General features: G+C 41.3%; 2 protein-coding genes across 2 annotated transcripts in view; one reads left to right on the top strand and one right to left on the bottom strand.

Moving 5' to 3' along the window:
* Positions 1–21,162, top strand: part of PGGT-I (Prenyltransferase family protein) — a 320,784-nt gene that overhangs the window by 148,824 nt on the left and 150,798 nt on the right. The window contains exons 6-8 of the mRNA XM_089445517.1: positions 3,248–3,303; positions 3,458–3,534; positions 3,716–3,761. Coding sequence (XP_089301643.1) covers positions 3,248–3,303; positions 3,458–3,534; positions 3,716–3,761 — 179 coding nt within the window. The remainder of the gene's footprint in view (positions 1–3,247; positions 3,304–3,457; positions 3,535–3,715; positions 3,762–21,162) is intronic.
* LOC149149678 (uncharacterized) lies at positions 6,809–7,599 on the bottom strand. Its single transcript, XM_089445518.1, has 2 exons — positions 7,236–7,599; positions 6,809–7,111 (listed from the first exon to the last, which is right to left on the bottom strand). Exons 1-2 carry the CDS (start codon positions 7,593–7,595, stop codon positions 6,917–6,919), a joined length of 555 nt encoding a protein of 184 aa, XP_089301644.1. The 5' UTR covers positions 7,596–7,599; the 3' UTR covers positions 6,809–6,916.

Here is a 21,162-nt window from a genome sequence, read left to right on the forward strand (position 1 = left end):
GGGATTTAGTAGAACTTGATTCAAGAGTTTGTAGAAGAGAATCTATCTTGTCATTTTGGATGTTCTCTTCAAAGAGGGTGAAGCTTAATCTTCATATTATGAGGAGGTTGACTGAAATCCTCCTTAGCAATGGTGCCAAAGATGTTGCCTCAAAATCTAGTAGGCCTTGTGAGGGTAGCTCACAAGACAGGAGCTAGAGCAAGGGAAAACAATGAGGTGTGGCCCACTATCACCACAACCATTGCATCCTACTCATTTGTGGACTTTCACCACTAGGGAGGCTTCCCTTTTGTAGGTGACCTAAAGGATTTATCAAGTACAAGGGATAAGGTGAAAAGATACCCTTGTGGATACCCGAACGCTCAAACGGGAGCCCCCCTTGTTAATAGATGGTCGTAGAATCTTTGTTGACTATCCTAGATAATGTGGATGGACCCTATTGCTATAGGGCTTGGACCGTTTCCTTAGGAAGAAGAATTTCTGTAGAGTAGCCCATGATAGCATCAATACCAACTCTAACATTAGCACCTTTACCTTCCTTCCATGCTCGATATCTGCCAATTATCGGAAACGAAAGTGACATGGCTTTCCACTGATTGGATACTCCTTGAATACTCTTGTGTTCCTTTTTGACCCAGTCAAAGATGGAGCTCGGATATACATATTTGTCTAGTAGAATGTTGCTCTAGAGACTAGCTTTATTTATAAAGTTGCAAAGAGAGCTGGCTACAAGGGATTGTCCAAAAAAGTTGATATCTTTTAAGCCCCATCCCCCCCATTTTTTTGGGAGTGAAGGGATTTCTAATTTTCGAAGTGCAAACCTTTGTATTCCTCACTCCCTCTCCAAAGGTAATTGAAGGAAATTTTTCGTATCAATTCCAGAGAGCCTTTAAGAATGTAAACCAACAAATGCCAATTAACAGGTATTGCTTCCAAAACTGATTTGACTAATATTAGTCTCCTAGCTCTAGACAACAGCCTGTTGCACCAGAAATTGATTCTTTTTTCTACCTTCCATACCAACAACTACTAGTCTTCCTTTTGGCAATTGTTTGGATTTATTATGATCAAAGTTACTTGAGACCTTTCTGAAAGTTTGCCCATTGGCAGGGAATCAGATCTCCCTGTCCTCTCATAACATGATCCTCCAGAGTAATGCTATGTGCCATTGATTTCATCCTGTTAATCTCCGTCCTTGTTCCTGGGTCAGAATGTCCAACATGTTCCAGGCACTCCCTTGTCCCTTCGTTGTTGTCGTGCAGTGTGGGCTTGCTGTGGAAACACCAAATTTTGTTCCGTCTTGGCGCGCCTTGGAAATGCTAAATTTCATTCCGTCTGGGTGCCCACGCACACGAGGCCGTGCCAAAAATGCTAAGTTGTGACCGCTCTTGTGCCTATTGGTCATTTGTGCTGCCTTGTTGCTGGGCGCTCCCTTGTCCCTTTGTTGTTGTCATGTGGTGTGTGCGTGACGTGGAAAATGACAGTTGTATGAACACAATAGCAGAAAAGCAAAAGCATGGAAGAGAAGGCTATTAAAACTTACCCAGGCCGGCCGCCGGACTACAATTCTGCGAGGAATTTTGGTGTCAATCAGAGTGGCATAATGCTCACAACCAGAAACTGATTTCAAGGTATGTAAGTGAGAAACAAAGGGGAAAAAACAAATAACCAATGCCAAGAACTGCGGGGGAAAGAAGCCAAACCACCACCTGGGAATGTTGGCAGAGAATGGGCAATGGAGCTGGCAGGTTAGGTAGGAATCCGCAGATCACATTGAAGGAAGGTGAACAGCAGCTACCTGCATTGAAGGAGCGCAGATGAGCCAAGTCAGGTACAAACAACATCGACACACCAGAATGGATGGCCAAGAGCAACCATGTGGATGATTGCATAAGCAACATCCTATAGTGGAGCAGGGACAGAGGGTCACATCTGACATGGGAACCTTTTAAGCAAGCCAAATCCAAGTTAAGTCTACTAAAGAAATTCAACTTCTTGTCAAGTAAATTATTCATCCCCCATTGCTAAATGACCCAAAAAAATAATAGGATGAAATTTTAGCTAACTAAATTCCTAGGAAGAAAAACAAAAGAGCGAAATATCATCTACAAAAAGTATAAGTATTAGAGAGATAGAGGACAGCCTTGGTGCAACCCTCTTGAAGGTTTGAAGAAAGGAGCAGACAAACAATTTATTAAAACGACCAATTGTGGTGTAGTCACACATGTAATCCATTTAACCATCATAGTGAGAATCCAATTTGAAGAAGCATAAGATGCAAAAAAGGTCCACAAAACCCTATCCTAAACTTTTGATAGGTCCAGCTTTAGTATTAAGGACAGGATGAGCTGTCTACTATGTAAAACCTCCTATACTACCCCAACAGCCTCATGTATGTTTCTTCCTTCTATAAACCCAAATTGCTCAGTTGAGATAACTCATGATAGAATTAGCTTGATCATTCCAATGGTCACTTTAGATATGATCTTGTAGACTATATTACACAAGGATATTGGCCGAAAGTCATTGAAATTTTCAGGATGGTCCACCTTCAGGATTAGGGCTAGAAAAGTTGCATTGACATTGCCAGGCACTTCTCCTTCAGATTGATCCTGTTTAATCAAGTGGATCAAGTCTTCCCAAATCAGATTAAAGCATGCAATATAGAATTCAATCATCCACTGTCCAGACTGAGGCTATGGTCCTTCCGAAAAAGAACTCGTTACTGTTAAAAGCTCATCCTTATTAACTTCCCTATGAAGATCCTCATTCTCATGTTTCTCCACTAGTCGAGGGTCTTTACTAATTAGGTTCATCATCTCTCTAAGAGGGCATTGGTTTCATTATCTCTCCATGTTGCCCCTTTCTAAAAATAATTTCATAGGTTTTCTGATTTGTTGGAATCTGGCTTCACTAGTAAGTTGGATAGATGCAGGATGTATTTGATGATCCTCACCACACCTAGAATGGGTAGCCAATTGGCTTTTGTTATTCGAGCTTTTCTTTTTCTTCAATGTCTTTAATCCCTTATTGTCTGATTAAACACGTCTACTTGAAGCCTCTTCATTGTTGTTAGTTAAGGTAGCTTGCATTGTTCACCATCTTTAGCCTTAATGTGCAATCTAAAGGCAAACATAGAATCAAGGTGCTCAATTATTCCCTAGATGCACAACATCAATATGCTTTCTTGTTAGCGGATGGCTTGTTTCGGTGTCTTCCAGATTGACTAATTTTAAAATCATTGCAGTTTTACTTCTTTGCATACTGGTGCTGAGACAGACCTTCGCTTTGTCTTCTGTGCTGGTAATTTCAAGCCTCACTGCTAATTACATATTTTCTAAATAAAAAAATAAAATAAATCATTTTGTTGGAAAGCATTGGATACTAAGCTATAACCCAGAGGTTACACTATGAATTTATGCAAGATGGCTGCTGACTGGTTTTTCTTTCCATGCAGCGGCAATCTGCTTCATGCTGAATGACTGGAGTGGGATGAATGTGGATAAAGCTTTGAGCTATATTATGGATTGTCAGGTACATGGTTTTCATGATGATAGTATTTTGTTGTGGACACTTATACTTTCTTTTCCCAACAAGTAGTTCCTCTATAAGCAATCAAATAACTTCGTGTTGATTTGAATAAATTCAAGTATTTCACACAATTGCCTTAAGTTAGTAGCAAACCTATTGATTCTGTCCTTTTCATGTTTTTCAGTCATATGATGCTGGTTTTGGGTTGACCCCTGGTGCAGAGTCTCATGGTGAGATATATAGAATTCCATCCTTAAGAAGAATTTCTGGTTATCCAAGTCATGAGTTTTTAACTTAAGCTCAATAGTCAAAACTTCTGAAAAATAATTGTCAGTGTGAAACTAAACTATGAAAATGGTATAAAAGGCATAGACAAAGAGGAACACCAAGTGCACGTTATCTATAAATTTATGATCTCATATTTAATAATATTTAAAATGGTGAGTGATTATAATGACAATGATGTGGGCATAAATCCACACAAAAAGGTGATAAATCATGCTTCCTGCAGAAGAGGGTGACTTATCAGATTAATTACAATATTTATGACTCAATGACTTATGACTATAAAATTATTCCATAATTGTAATATATGTTTAGGTACATTACAAGTCCTCCCTAGAAATGTTGTGTCCTCAAAGTGTGGAGTGGTCAATGTTGATTTGTCTTATTCTTCAAAATGCATCTTCACCTGAATAAGCTTTTTTCTTTCGTTTCCTGGGGTTGAGGAAACAAGATGATAGGATCTTCGAATCTTTTCACAAAACTATTGTATGGTAAGAGAATCAATCCATCCTAGATTGATTCTCTTCGAGATTGTATGTTAATTGAGTTCTTGAAGTGAACTTCTTTGATTCTTAAGAATGTAAAGTGAATGTCATCTTTGTTCAAAGTTTCAAACTGATGTTGACGTTGGTTGAGCAATACAATGACTCTTATCATTAGGATGTTGATTAGACATTGTTGCAACTTGCTTCTTTATTTTGGTTCTAGCACTCTTCTCTTCGGATAGTGTTAATTTTAGATAACAATGGTATGTTCTATGCTTTAGCACAATTTACTTCAATGTTCCTTATCAGCCCAATGACAATTTCCAATTATATTCAGTAGCAATCACATTAACTTAAACACATTGACAATAAATGCAGATAGAACATAAAAACATGTGCAAAAGACAAGCCAAGACAAGAGGACACAAGATATGGCGGATGCCAAGGACAAACCCCAATGTGGGGAAACCTTTTGATCAAATCTTCTTATTATTCTTCAATAGTTCAGCAGAGAGAAAGAGTACAAATATCAAATTAACTTGCCCAAAACAGTCCTGTCAAATCAGCAGTCAACAACAGTCAATTACAGCCCTAACCAGAAAGTCAACGGTGGTCAAAGCAGCTCCAAAATGTCCTCCAAGCAGCTCGGTCAACAGTAGATAAATTTGGCCTTCCAAGAGGGTCAAAGTCAACCCAAAAACAGTTTGGTCAACCCAGTCAAACACTGCTGTAATTTCTGCGGTCAAAGGCTGAAGTCAATGCTGAAGTCAAACCAGTTAAACTGTCCCAATCACATTGAAAACTGTGACAATCAATGCGCCTTCAAAAGTCGAAATTCTGCCCACTAGAATGAAGTCAACGCTAGTCAAAATCACCCAAGTCAATGCTGGTCAACGCTGTCCTGTTTTCTGAAATTTTCGGCCTCCAAAACAGTCCTGAAATTCATCCTCCTTTCACACGTGCGAAGTAGGGAAGGCTGCCTCCAAGCTGTACAAACCAATCAAGAGAGGAGAGAGAGAGATATGTGATGAGATGAGTGATCTCCAAATGAGAGAGAGGTCACTTCTATTTATACACTTCGTTGAGGGTGAGGAGACACATGCATTGGGCTTCATGAACCTACATTTGACTGAGGCCGACCTTGACAATTTGTGCATGAGAAAGAATAAATTCAAAATTCCATTTTTGCTTGTCAGAATGAGATGATCTTTATATCAAAATTGGACCTCTCGAAAAGAGGAATCCAATGCAATAATCATCTCCATCGTATGAGCTGTCCAAAGGTGGAATTTTGCCCTAGTTGCCAATTTTAACAGATAGTTAGTAGTGTTTACTTTTGTTATTCAATAAAATTGTCAGTTGCAACACGTTGATTGTCTTTGATTGGTTTTGTAAGGGGTTCTTTATCTATGATTATGACCTATGAGAACTTTCTTCATCCAATTGCTTTAGCTGATGTTTCTGTTAAATTTCTAATACCAGCTTAGATTTATTTTCCCTCAACAATTATTTATTCCCAGAAATTTATTTTATTACCTAAATAATTTTTGAATTGCTGAAAAATAAAATTACTAGTATTTTAACTTCCAGAAATTAATATGCTGTGGAAAAATAAAAACAGAGAGATAATCACATCACAACAACAAATGTACATCCATAACAATTCCCCTTCATTCAATAATCTCAGGAAAATCTGGGTTTCGACCCACATAGAAACTACAGAAAAATGCAATCATTGGAACCTGTAACTTTGACCCACTGGGAATAATTCAGCCCTAGGAATTTTAGCCGTCTTTAAATCCGCCCTTGAAGAAATTTGGCTTGGAGAATTTGGCCCACCTCTCACTAGCAAATCGGCCCAGCTCTCACTAGCAATTCGGCCCTAGATAAATTGACCGCTACAATTCGCTGCCTCCTTCATGCTTCAACAATTCATCCTTCTTCGATTTCCAAATCTCGGCCTCCAGGAAATACTCCCAAATCACTTTTCACTCTTCCTCTTTCTCCTCAATGTAGATGACCCTCTCGCTCTATTGAAAATCACTTCCTCCACTTTAGTCTTCACCAATGTTGCACGAAGCGGGAGCGAAGCGGAAGCGCGAAGCGCGGAAGCGTCATTTTCCAAAAATCTAGGGAGCGAAGCGTCCGCGGAAGCATCTGCTATATATATATATATTTTTATATATTTTTTTGCATTTATACTCAAAACAAACATCCCAAATACCAAATTAATTGTAGAAGACATGAAAACATGCATATTTTTGCATAAATCAAGATAGATATGGCATCCATGATTCCATTGTAGTTACTAGTATGTACAACAATCATCTATATTCTAGCTATTACAAACATACATCAAATTTTTAAGCATATTATAAAACATAAAACATTTAAGCATATTATAAAACATAAAACATAGAGCATATTATGATTTATCTAGCAAGTGAGCAACTGTCAACATTTGTCATGTCCAAAATTCAAATAATAATGTTTACAAAATATGTCACTTGGTCACCGCCAAGCCAAAAAGGTTCAAAATTCAAATTCACAAGTCTACAAGTCTAATGAGTAATCTATAGACTATGACAAAAAGAAGTAGATTGTGAATATATCTACTAATCTCTCCTCCTTCCACCACGAATAGAACGTGATGGCGTGCCTCCACGTGGTGGCAATGAAGAAAATGGTCCCTGTGTAAGTCGTGGCACTGGAACTGATGAAGAAGAACCCCCTGCTGTTGGTGTTGAACCATGGAACCTAGGACCAGATGGGGGTGGGGGTGGTGGCATATCAACACGGTCATCATCATCCTAGAATCGCTCAAAAAATTCATGCAAAAAAAAAAAAACACTAGTTAACAAAAAAATTAAAAACATGAATTAGAGAAATGCTTTATAAGGGAAAATTGGAAAATTCATACCACAATGGACATACCTGGATAAGAGCATCCTCTAATTGCTCTAGTTGCAACACTCCATCCTCCAAATTGGGCTCCTCTGGATGCTTGTCCCAAGTCAACAAGTCTTTATTAGACTTTGCATCTTCACAGTAATGGGACAACAATCGCAAGTTGTAATGAACATAAACCAAGCTCTCTGCCCGGTCTAAACTCAACCTGTTCCTTTTAACACTGTGGATGAAAGAATAAGAGCTCCAACACCTCTCTGCAGAAGAAGTGTTTACCACCTGTGATAGCACCCGCAATGCCAAACTCTGTAGAAGTGGAGTAGGCCCTCCATGCATGTTCCACCACTCAAGAGCAGAAAAATGCTCTCGATCTTCAATTGAATGCATGCTCCCAAATGGACCAGTGTTGAGGGTATAGTTGCTCACCTGTCTCCGTACCAATGCAGCCTCCTCATTATCAGGGATTAATCTACTCAATGCAGCCATATATTTTTCGTGAACCTCTTTATCTTGGTGTGGTTTTTTCCTGCTTCCCCCCCAGGTGCTGGTTTTGAAAGCCATGATGGATGATAGTACCTAGGTGTCAAAACATATGCTAATGCATGCAATGGAACATTTAGCATATCCCATCGCTTTTCCACCTCTTCACGAATATAATTGTACAAGGTGGTATCTCTAGGCTCAACAATGTCTTTAATCTGCCCCAACATGCTATCCATTTGCTCATACACCTCCCCAATTACTGGTCGATCTGAATCTGCAAACTTGATCATGTAATAAATTGGTTTGGTGAATTGCAAAACATATTTAACCTGTGACCAAAAGTAAGTGTCAAGAACAGTGTCCTTGACTACATTAGCAGTAGCACCATCTGTACACTGGTTAATTTCATCCCATGTTTCAGCACACACCAGATTAGTTAAAGCTTGTCTCACCTTCACTAGCCGCCTAAAGGTGAGGTAATAACTAGCAAATCTTGTCTTTGCAATTTTAAGCAATTGCAACTTGGAGTAAGTGCCATAGAAGTAGTTTACCCTTGTATGCCCTGTGATGAATTTAATGAGCTGCTTCCCTTTCCTGTAAACCTCAGCAATCCACCCACATTCTTTGTGTTTCACAATATCATGCATCAAAAGGTTCAATGTGTGAACCAGGCACCCAGACCAAAAGATGTGTGGATGAGTACGCTCAATAATTTTTCGTGCTGCCTTACAATTTGCTGCATTATCTGTGATCACTTGAACCACATTATTCGGACCAACATCTTTGATTGATTTCAATAGGAGATCTGCAATGTTTTGTGCAGTTGCACTGATGGAGGAGGAGTCATGACATGCAATAAATACTGCACCCTTAGAAGAAACACCAAGAACATTTATCAAATGTTGGTTTCTAATATTTGTCCACCCATCTGATACAATGGATACCCCATAATCCACCCACTCATGTGTAAAACGTGTCAAAGCTCTTTGAACCTTAGCTTTTTCTCTTTCTAATAACACTGTTCTAGCTTTCTCATAGTTGGGGGCCTTGTATCCTTTTGGGGCTTCATTGATGGCCTTTACCATGTCATGCCAATAGGGAGAGCGAAGCACATTGAATGGTACACCGCAAGCACAAAGAAAACGGACTACCTTTCCATCCACATCATCCCTCCCAGCAACATTAAGGAAATCCCCTATTGTTTTTCTACCTCCAGAGGTTGCAGAAGTACCATGAGGAGATGGGCAACTACCAAATTTAGAGGTTGCACTTGATTCTGAATGAGTTTTTTGTTTCTTGTTTTTTTGTTGTGCAGCCATCTCTATTTTGATGTATTTTTGTCTTTGTTCACTTGAAATTTTTGGGCAAATGGCTACCCCCACAGAACCCTTTTTTTCATCACTCTCTAGCACCCCACAAAGATGCCTCCTCAGATGGGTATATGAACCCGTATATGGTTTTCCTCCATGACAATCATGAGGGCACATCCATTTGTAAGATCCACCACCCTTTCCCCCTTCAAGTTTGGTCACATAGTTCCACAAGGGATTTGATGTACCTTTCCCATCTTGTGCTTCAGTGTCCTCTTCAAGTTCATCCCCTTCCTCTTCAAACCCTTCCTCCTCATCATACATTGGGTCACTACTATTAGGACCAAGTTCATCCCCTTCCTCTTCCCCTCTATTCCTCACCCTTGCCATCATTAAAACCAAGAGTGGAATGATACATAGAAGCCAAAAGAACACCATCTTGGAATATGGATATAGGTGGTGGACAACCTGTAAATAAAGGAGCAAGTAGAAACAATGGGAAAGAGTAGGAGAGGGAGGAGAAAAATACAATTTTTTTTTCAAAAAAACAAGGGAGTTTGGGGTTTGAACTTACCTCTTTAGCTCTTGTAGATGAAGTCCTCCAAGCTCTTGCTCCAAGCTCCTCCTCCTTCTCCTAGCTCCTCCTTCTTCACTCCTCCAAGCTCTCCTCTCTTCTCCTCTCTTCTCCTCTCCTTTCCTCTCTTCTCTTCTCCTCTCCTCTCTTTTCTTCTCCAACTCTCATAAACTCAAAGTGAGAAAATGAGAAGAGAATGGGGGCTTTATTCTTTTCTAAACTCACCCTAAAGTGACCCTAACCCACCCCTAACCACCCCCTCATGCTTAGTTAAGTTAGATTTTAAATGAAATTAAAAAAAAAAATTGATATGCGCGGGTTGCGTGCGGGTTGCGCCCGGGTGGCGTGCGGGTGGCGTGCGCTTCCGGGCAGGTTGCGTGGCGCCACCTCATGCCCGAACCGCATGCCGAAGCGCGATTCCGGGGGGGCGCAACCTCATTTGGCAGGAATCGTTTTAAAAATGCGGAAGCGCGCAACCTTAAAAACGGAATCGCGATTCCTCTATGGATTCCGGAACGCTTCCGCACGGGTCGCGGTTCCGGGTTAGGATCCGAGGGGGGGGGGGGCGATTCCTGCAACCCTGGTCTTCACCTCTTCCTTGGGCTTATTTTATAACTTCATTAAGCCAAATCGCTAACCCTAATTTCCTAAGTGATTGACGATCGAGATTAGATTTCACTCCACCTAAGGTCTATGGTTGAGATCATTTCTAAGTCACCCAAATAATTTAATTATTTATCCTTTGTACTTTGGCCTAATAGTCCACAATAATTAATTGATTTTAAATTATTCTACTTTTCTTAAGTTAGGCTTAGGAAAAAAGTCATAAATCACTTACTCCACTATGCAAGCACCTAAAGAGGCAATTAACCATCTCTTACATGTGAAAATTTCACCATTGAAATTTTTATTGCAGCAACTGGAATAAATTCTTCTAACTGTAAATTAATTAACAATTTATTTACTACAACAAATATTGAATAAATGACACTGCAATATTCACAAATAAAAATACTGAGGAAGATGAACTGGAAACTGACAAAATACTGGCACACAGACAAAAATACGACACTATTATTTTTGGACAAATGTCCACGGAAAAAACCCAACTTGGGAAAACCAGTGCAACAACTAAGGGTTTGTATTATTATGCAACAAAGAATTTTGAGTACAATCTTTGGAAGCGCAGCTGGCTATCCAATCAACAAGAATCTGACAAAAAATATTAGGAAAGAAAATTCTCTCCCTCCACAAGCAAACCCCGACCTCTGAAAACTGGCTGTCGAACCACTGTGTAGGTCGTTTTTGCTTCTGGCGATCCGCGCGGCTCTGCTAGGAAAACCCGCGCGATACTCGCGGCTGAATTGGGAAAACCTGTGCGATACTCGCGGTTGAACTGGGAAAACCCGCGCAACCCTAATCTACGGCTGTTAGAAAATTCCGCACGACCCTTGCGGGTTTTCTGGGCTAGCTTTGTTGTGGAATACTTCACTCACTTGTTGCTGCCTCTTCGAAACTTGTAATGTTCCTCCAGATCACTGTCTTTGCCCCTCTTGACACTTGCTACTCAATATTTGACTTAATCTCTCATGCTAATCACTTGCACTGGAGTACCGAATTGTCTAGATCACTGAGTATCTGCATTGTGTCTCACTCATGCGTCCTTCTGGTTCAAACTTGTTTCCCTTGCTTAATCTCTGCCACTGGGTAGCTTGATCTGCCAAGGCACTTGCACACTGAGTGTGTTCTCCATCTACCCATTATAATATTCATTCGAGACTTCAACAACCATGATTGAATTTTAATCAATGGTTGAGATCATCTCTAAGTCGATCCATGTGAGTTTCTAGATAATTCACAATTTTCTCAATTAATTTTTATTAATTAACCTTGTTTCCTAAGTTAGAATTAAGATTTTTTTAATTATGGTCAATTAATTTAATTGAGCCATCTCTAGATGGAATTTTCAGAAACAATTTCTGGGTTTTGGAGAAATAATGTGTTTTAGCCTCTTCACAAATTTTCGAGGCTAGAACACCATCAGATGCTACAAAAATTAACACTCCCTCTTAGCGAGGAAGGTGTTCTAGTGTTGAAATGCTCCAACACCCTGTTTCTGTGTCATCCTGCATACATTGTTGATATATGGCCACTGTGACTGCTTGCCAGTGCCCACCAACCACTGTGTAACTCTGATGCTGCATCTATGTTGTTGTTGACAATGCTATGCTGCTTCCAACTCTGCATATGCACTGCAACTCCCCCTCAACTGTTGCTGCTACTACAACAACTACTGCCACTGAGAAGCATCCGAAATACTAAATCAATCATGTCTTTGTGATGCATTTGTTTCCTGAGCATTTCACTGCTACTAGCCTCCGCACTCTCCACTGAAGAATCTATGCTGCTGCTGACTCTACTACTGAGCCTCTTGCTCTACTGTCAACACTGTTCTACGCTTCTCAGCACCCGACTGCAACTAGTCTGCAACTGTCACTCTAGAACTGACTGCATCACTGACATTGATCCATCCTACTATTGAATACTGTGAGCCCTTGTAGGAAGGTAATGATCCATGAGGAAGAACCCTCAATGGACCTTGCCCAAATCTGCAACTATGAACTCTGATCTACTCATACTGCTGTTGCTACTACCTTGTTGCTATCACTGCACTGCTACTGCAACTACTGCAATAATGAGTTTGATCTCCCAAATGCTGAAGCACTAGCTTCCATAGGGCTGCTATCTCTGAAGCTAGACTCCTTCTGAGTCTCGATATCCTTGTGGGAAATCTCTCTGCTCCCTCTTGCCAACTTGCATTGTCCTCCTGCACTGGAAATTGGACTGCGAAGCTCTGCGATGGGAATCTTTTGGCTAGAACTGCACCTGCATACTGCAACTGGGCAATTCACAGTGCACACTGCTTGTGTCACTACAACTAGTTTTGCAAATGTCTCTCGGGTACTGACTGCAACTAGCTTTGCAACTGTCTAATGACATATTGCGTCTGCTGACACTTCCTGCTACTGGGATGTTGTGGCCCCCCGTACCAAAGCGATGATCCTTCTTTAACAACTAGAACTGATCTAATTGATCTCCTTGTTGTTTTTGCACTGGGTCTTGCCCATCTGGCACACTGGAGTCTCATAATCCTCCTGGATTTGGTGCCCTATTATCTCCTTTTGAGCCTAGTCCTTGGGTGTGACCTTTCCTTTTTTTGTAACTCGCATTAGACAATTCGCACTTCCTTCGACACTTGTCTCCGACAATTGGAAGTCGAACAGTTGCCCAGTTTTGCATTTTGGCTAACTCGCACGACCTCCTCTGGGAGTCTTAGAAAGCTGCAAAAATCTACGAAACTCAAAAACTGGGAAATAACCAGGAATCTCCTCCCTTTCCTGCTTGGCTTCCTACGCTGCTGCTCGCACTCCCTTCTAGAATGCGTAGTTCTCCTAGCTGCTACTGTTACCTGCAATTGGAAAATTTGGAATTCTGAAGCTAGAAACCCTTTGAGAGAAAACTCCTGTGTGTGCAATTTCTCTTCAACTTGGCATTGAATATGCTCTAGCAAACTGGTGCAAACCCTCTATGCCCAGACACGAATCTACTCTGTGAAAATCTGTGTCGCTGCTGCTCCTGGCTACGCTGCAATCACGATTTTTCCGTACTCGCGTGACTGTTCAGTCTGAACTCGCATAATCCACGCGTTTGTACAGGGAAATCTCGCGAGGCTCTCTCAGCTGATCTGAGCTAACTCGTGTGACCCTCCGAAAAATTGGTATTGCAACTCCTTTTGAGCCGCAAATTTTTCCCTTTGTCTCTGAGCATCTTGTTCGTCAAATACGCTTTGATACCATGTGAAAATTTCACCACTAAATTTTTTATTTCAACAACTTAAATAAATTCTTCTAACTGTAAATTAATTAACAATTTATTTGCTACGACAAATATCAAATAAATCACACTGCAATCTTCACAAATAAAAATACTGTGGAAGATAAACTGGAAACTGAGAAAATACTGGCACACACACAAAACAATATGACATTGTTATTTTTGGACAAATGTTCCTGGAAATAACTCAACTTGGGAAAACCAGTGCAATAGCTGAGGGTTATTTGCCTTACCATTTTGTTGAATTGTTTTTTCATTTTGAGACTGAAAGTGCTTAGGACCCTTGGTTGGTTTAGGACCATTCCTTTTAGGATGTTGCTTCTTAGGATTCTTTGAACTTGGTTGTGCTGGGCGGCTAAGGCTTTCTTAGAAGAGTTTCCAAGATTAAGAAGACTAGGATGTAAGAGTTTTTATTGTTCTCTTATTAAATAATCACAAAAGGCATCAAAAGAGGGGGACTTATAGGCTTGTTCTTGAGAAATAAAGGCTTCTCTAGTAGAATGGAAGCTGGAAACAAACACAGAGTAGGCTGGTCCTAACTTAGTAAGAATGGAATAGATAAGGCTACCATCTTCTTTCTTAACCTTAACACCTTCCAAGAGAAATCTAAGGGTCTTGAACTTGGACAAAAAATCTTCAATGGAAGAAAAATGATTGTGGTTCAACATAAGCTACTCATTTTCGAGTTGATGGGCTCTAATTTCATTTTTAATTCCAAAAACTTTATTGAGCTGTTTCATTACTTTATCAGGGGTATCAAGTTCTGCGATATGGAATCTAAGGTTTGGAGAAATGGACATCCCTATCAACCCACATGCTTGATCTTGCTTATTTTCCCATTTGACTGCCTTATCTTAATCTTTAGGTTTAGACTCTTAGCCTGAGGCTATTCTATAAAGACTTTTACTTCTATGTAAATCCTCCATGTAGGACACCCATTGGAAGTAATTGGTGCTGTCAAGAATAACTTGGCATGGACTTTCCATTTTAACAGAAACTGAAGTTGTAGATGCTGAAACTAAGTGTTCCAATAGAAAGATCTCGAAAAATTAGGCCGATTAAAAAAACGGTTTTGAAAATGGCTTCTGGATGAAAAAGTTATGGCTTTTTGAAAAAAAGTTGTTTAAGATGCCGACGAAGTACGTGAATGTGCGGAAGTGAATGATAATGTTATATTTAAAAAAAACCACCCTCTTTCCAAACTTAATCTAATTAGCTCACTTTTAAATTTTTTTTTATGTGACCCACTTTTATAAATAAGTGAAAGTCACTTTTACAATGGTACTTTATGAGCTACCCACTAAATTGTAACGTAAATAAAAGATAAAGAGACTTTAGAATGATAAGCGACTCAGTTTTCATAATGGGTGAGAACACTTTTACATAAAGTAACTTTAAAACATAAGTTACATGAGCTTTTTGAAAAAGTAACTCAACAAAAGGAAAGACTTGAACCCAAGACTTCTATTCTCATAAAGTAACTTTGGACCAAGTGAGCTAGTTTAAAAGTTTAGTAATTTTTGGAAAAGAGGAAGTGGGGGTTTTTATTTTATTTTATTAAATCACTAAAGCTTTGGAGTGGGTGCTTACTTGAGAAAGCCCTTTTTTCCTACAAAACAAAAAACCGCACAACCCAAAACAGATATGCAAAAAAAAACCAAACCTTACGGCTTGAAGTTAGATTTCGCCGGAAACTAAATATTTTCCTCAATGTTTTTGATTTTCCGAGATCACACTAAGGCGCGGCGGAAAAGAGCATACACATGCGAAAAATCCTTCATTTCTGTTTTTGATTTGCCCAGATCGCATAGAGTCGCGGGGCAAAGAGCATATGCAGAAATGAAAGGTATAGATTCGGTAATAAAAAACAGAGAGATAAATAATCCGAAATATACAGAGAGATAAGTAACTAAAACTGCAAATAAAGACTATATACTTCCAGATCTTAAAAATGATGTAGCTAGGGCTATCGGAAATCTTTTCGTGTGAAACGAAAGGGGTTCCTCACTGGTACAGATGCTCCTAACACAATAGGGCAGTCCTCTTGGCCTGAAAGCGGTCAAAAACAATAGATATAGGAAACGACAGTCAGATGCAGTTGTACCGGCTTCGGATTTGATCACCAACGGATGCGGCCCTCAAATAGCTCTGATACCATGGTGGAATTTACAGGGTAAGTTCCTCAGATAGAACACCAAAGGACATCTCTTACAAACAGATCATAGATCAATACACCAGTGTTCTTGACGTGGTTAAAACCCTCAAAGAGGGAAATAGTCCACGGCCTGAGCCAACGCGGCCATTTCAAGCAATTTATTAATGTAAAATAAAGAAAATTTACATAAGCTTCTTTCATGAACGGTCACCTTACAAATGACCCTCTATGCTCTATAAATAGAGATCATGGACCAATTGAGTGTTAAGCCACGGATCAAGTGTCGGTAATACCGAGGAAAGAATGAACTGTCAGATCACTTCATGTCTAGAACATATCGTGACCGTCGGATTGTAAGTTACAAAAGTACATAGTAAAGAAACACACTTTACTTAACTCTACACTAAACCAAGTTATACTTAACTATTTCCTATGTGTCGGAATATCCTAACAGTCTGCAACAGTCAGAAAGAGGTCATCCACATAAAGCACCAGTATGAGAGGCTTATCATCTTCAACCTTAAAGTAAAGGTTCAGATCAACTTCACTCCTAGTGAATCCCAGCTTCATCAAATAGCTATCAATTCTCTCATACCAAGCTCAAGGTGCTTGCTTCAGCCCATAGAGAGCTTTTTTCAACCTGCATACATGAGATTCCCAATTATGAATCTCAAACCCCTTGGGTTGTTCCACATAGACTTCCTCTTTAATCAAACCATGCAAGAAAGCAGTCTTGACATCTATCTGATGTAGGTTCCATCCTTGTGAAGCAACAAGGGCTATGATCGTGTGGATGGTGGTGTATCGGGCAACAGGTGCAAATATCTCATCGTAATCCACACCTTCTTTTTGAGAGAAGCCTCGAGCAACAAAGTGAGCCTTGTACTTTTCAACACTCCCATCAGCCCATGCTTGATTTTGTAAAGCCATTTAAAGGTGAAAACTGATTTGTCCTGGGGTTTGGGAACCACATCCCAGACATCATTCTTCATGATAGACTCGTATTCCTCATTCATAGCATCCTCCCATACTTGATGCTTCATGGCTTCTTCGAATGATGTAGGCTCGTTTTGAATGATAGTGCTCATAATGGTCAAGTATCCCTCATACCTGGTCGGCTTCTTGCTTTCATGGAACGTCCCCCTTGGTGCAATGTGTCTCTTAGCATCTTCGAGAGTCCCCCTAAGCCATGAGGGCCTTTTCCTAGAGGAGGAGGGCTCTTGAGGAGGAGGATCAATAGGATCCATAGGTTCTTCAACATCTGGCATCGTTTCATCTTTTTTTTCCTCCGGCTTCTTGGTGTCAGCTTCTTTATCCTTCCTTGGAATAGGAAGACTGTCAACCTTGCTAAGAGCCATATCTTCATCAAAGGTGACATCATGATTTATCTCAACTTCCCTTTGACCAACCACATAGATTCTATAGCCCTTAGAATTTTGCTATAGCCCATAAAGATTCCTTATTTCCAGATGTACCCAATTTGTTTCTTTTCTCTTTCGGCACATGAAAGTATACGGGACTTCCAAAAATTCTAAAATGAGAGACATCAGGTTTCTTACGAGTGAACATTTCTTCGGGAGTCTTGGAGTCCAATGCTTGATGAGGGCATCGGTTTTGAACCTATACGACGGTATTCGCAACTTCAGCCCATAGAAACTTCAGAAGCCTTTGATCATGGAGCATGGCATGAACCACTTCCACAATTGTACGATTCTTCCTTTCAGCCACACCATTCTACTCGGGAGTGTATGGTGTTGTGGTCTCCCTCTTAATGCCAGCTTCTTTGCAAAAGTCATGGAATTCATTGGATTCATACTCGGTCCCATTATCAGTCCTCAATATCTTGATTCTCTTCTTGGATTGATTTTCGATCATGGCTTTGAAGTGACGGAACCAGGTGAACACTTCATCCTTCTTTTTCAAGAAGTAGATCCAAGTCTTGCGAGAATAATCATTTGTAAAAGTGAGATAATATAGATATCCTCCCAAAGAGTTTACGAGCATCATACCAGATATGTCAAAGTGGACCAACTGCAATATATCTGAAGTCTTGCTATTACTTGAGGGGAATGGTCCCCTTTTAAGTTTTCCTTCGACACATCCCGACAGACACCTTCAGGCTCTACTTTGAACTCGGGCATCCATGTCACCATTTGTCTTACATCGGGTAGAGCCTTATAATGAAGGTGGGCAAGCCTCCGGTGCCATAGCTCAAATTGTAGAGATTTGTCGCAAGCCATTGCCCCCAATGGACTTCCTCCAACTTGATATAAAGAGTCAACCCAGAAACCAAGAGTAAAAACATCTTTAAAATTCTTTTTCCAAACACGTACCTTTCTATAGATGAATGCCACCTTGTAGCCTTTGTCTTCCATTGCCAAAACGGACACCAGGTTCTTCTTGAGATCAGGTACATATAAAACTTCTTGCAAATGGATCGTGTTACCCTGATTCAATAGAAGGGTAACATTCCCTACACCCTTTACGGGATAGGTGGCATTATCTCCAAGAATAATCTCCAAGTTTGTCTCCTTCTCTATCAAATTAGAGAGAGCTTCCTTGTAACCAGTGAAGTGCCTTGAGGCACCACTATCAATAAGCCAATTTCCCAACGAGTCAGGAGGAGAGGTAGTGGAGAGGGATGATATAAGATAATAGTCATCTTGCTTATTGTTAACGACATTTGATTCTTCATACCTGTTGAAGCTTCTAAGTCTACTTAGCTAGAAACCCTCCACGCACTTTGTCTGATTTATTCCTACCTACTTGTTCCGTTACTTAACTAGTTATTTACAATGTAAATATTGAAAATAAACACTAGTGCATGCTCAACATATTACAGATCAACAACTGAAAGAAACAGAAACAATCACACCAAATGACACCGTTATTTTTGGACAACCGGTGCAACTATCTGAGGGTTTTCTTATTAAGCAATATCAAAGTACAATCTGGGTGCCGAAACTGGCCTACCCAACAAAAAATTTCCTTGGTAGTAATACGTCTCAGTTTGAGACAAATCTCCTGGCTAAAACCCCGGATAATCCTTCCGGAAGCTCCTTAGCTCCAATCTGCCCCAGAAACCCCAGCGTCAGCCCCTCTCTGCCCAGCGCTGGCCCTGCATCACCCCGGATGGGTCTGCGTCAACCTTAGGAGGCCCTGCGTCAGCCTTCTGGCCCTTTGCGTCAGCAACACTGGCCTCTCTGAGGCTCTGCGCAGCTCCCAGCTACCTATGCGTGGCCCTGCGTGAGCTCTGGTTGCTACTGCGTCAGTCTCCCCGGCTACTGCACTACTCTCCCGACACTATCTTTGCCTCTCCGTCTCTCTGTACTTAATGCCCCTCAGTTGCAATTCCCGATCACTAATTCTATCTCTCTTAGCAAACCCCGCTCTAGAGAATAGAATGATTAATCACTTTGGTGTATTCTCCAAGTGACCCTCAAGCCTCCTCTTATACTTTTGCTGTTGACATATCAACGGCCGAGATTAAGTCCCTAATCAACGGCTAAGATTAGATCTGGCTTGATCCATGTCTTTTGGACTATTCTAACACAGTTTCATATTAATTCACATTAATATTTTATTTTCCCTAAGTTTAGACTTAGGGACTCCATTAAAAATATTAATTATTTGATATCGCTTGAACTGTTTAGAATCTGCCCAAACCCTTTCTGGGTATTGGAGATCTCATGTGCCCCAACCTCTCCACCAAATTTCGTGGCTAGAGCACATCCGATACTACCCCAAATCAACACTCCCTCTTAGCGAGGACTGTGCTCTAGCAATACTCCTCTCTGAGTATTACTCTGATCATCTGACATCGGTCCCTGTGCTGATGCTAGGCCTGCTGCCCACCATCCTCTGCACTGCTGTATCCTGTATTGCTACCCATGGTTCAGCCACTGCCACTGCTGCATCTGTACGACAGCTCCCTCTGCATCTGTGCTGCTGCTGGTCCTTTCTCCCAGAGTCCCAACACTTCATCCACTCTGCAACTCTTCTCATCATGCTGCATCATGCTGCCCACTGCTGCACTGCAACTCAGTTACTGAGAAGTAAGTAACTGATCTCCCAACTCTGACCTCTCTGTTGGGCTAGAGACCCTCCTAATGTTGAAGATCCCTCTACTGCTGAGAAGTGCTCCCTCTCTGACCTCTACGCTGCTGCAACAACTCCCTGCATCTCGCACCATTGCACCCCTCTCTGTGCCATCCTGCACTGGTGCAACACTCCTGTGCCTCTCGCACTGTTGCAGCCTGCTAACCTTGTGCTGTCTCGGGACTCTTGCACTATAGCTCTCTCTGCTGCTCCATCCGCATCCATCTCTACCCACATCAGTCAGTCTTGCTACTCCTCTTCGGGGCTCCAGTAGCAAAGGCTAATCCAAGAGGCTGGGTACCTCGAGGGTACCTCAAGGATCCGCCTGACTACAGCTCGATGTCTCCCCACTTCTGCTCAAGTGGTGTGTGTGCACTCATGGCACAGTCATCGTCTGTCAAAACTCTCGGAAGACTCTCCCTTACTCTTCTTCCTTGGACACTGGGTCGCATAATGACCCAGCTCCCCACAGTGGAAGCACTTGATCTTGGAGAGATCCTTCTTCTTCCACTTTTCCTGCTTTCCCTCAGATGCTAGGGCAACATCTTCCTCCTCCTGCTTGACTTTGATCCCCTTGCTGCTGCTACCTGTCTTCGACTGCCGTCTGATCTCTTCTTGGTGAAGAGCAGCCCACATCTCATCCCAAGGTGGAAGTGTCCCTCTTCCCAATATACTCTGGACAAATACCTCCTAGTCTTCTGAGACTGCATTCAGGGCCGTTCTCACCATCAATTCCTGATCCGACGTGGCTTCTATAGCAGTTAACTGATCTCAGATCTCATTCAGTCCTCCGAGGAAGGTGTCAATCGGTTCTCCCTTCTTCATATGATACGACCTCAACTGATTCTCTAGTAACATTCTTCTTTGCATAGAAGTATGCTAGTACATTTTTTTGAGGGCCTCCCACATCTCATATGCTGTTTCCTTCTCGGCAATGTGTGGTACTACATGGTCCTTGACCCCGTCAAGGATGATGCTCTTGGCCCTCGCCATTGCCTCCTCGTACTTGTCGTTATCATTGGGGTCGACTGGGATAGCTATAACCTTCAAGGCGAAGTTCTTGACACGATTTCTGTCAAGTATGGATAAGATTTTGGCCTTCCAGACTGCGAAGTTCGACGCTCCGTCCAGTCTATCCTGGTCTCTTACTCCGTGTAGTGCCATGATGCTCTTCTACTTCCCTCCTGGAAGTTCTCTATTCGACTCCTCCGAGTCTCTACTTCCCATCTGGAAGTTCTCTTCTGGACTCCCTCTGAGTCTCGATTTCCCTCCTGGAAATCCTTCTGCCACTGTCGAGATGCCCCCTACTCTGATCGTCTTATGCAACCGCACCACTGATCCGGGTTCCTCGGCTAGAAACCCTCGGTAGCAACTCCCTCCTCTTGGCCTTGCTCTGTCAGGTACTATTCTGACTACAGTACCTCACCAGCTCCACTTTGC

The sequence above is a fragment of the Pinus tabuliformis genome, chromosome 9 (assembly GCF_031772625.1).
Source record: "Pinus tabuliformis cultivar Carrire ecotype Pingquan chromosome 9, CPIR1, whole genome shotgun sequence".
Classification (NCBI taxonomy): domain Eukaryota; kingdom Viridiplantae; phylum Streptophyta; class Pinopsida; order Pinales; family Pinaceae; genus Pinus; species Pinus tabuliformis.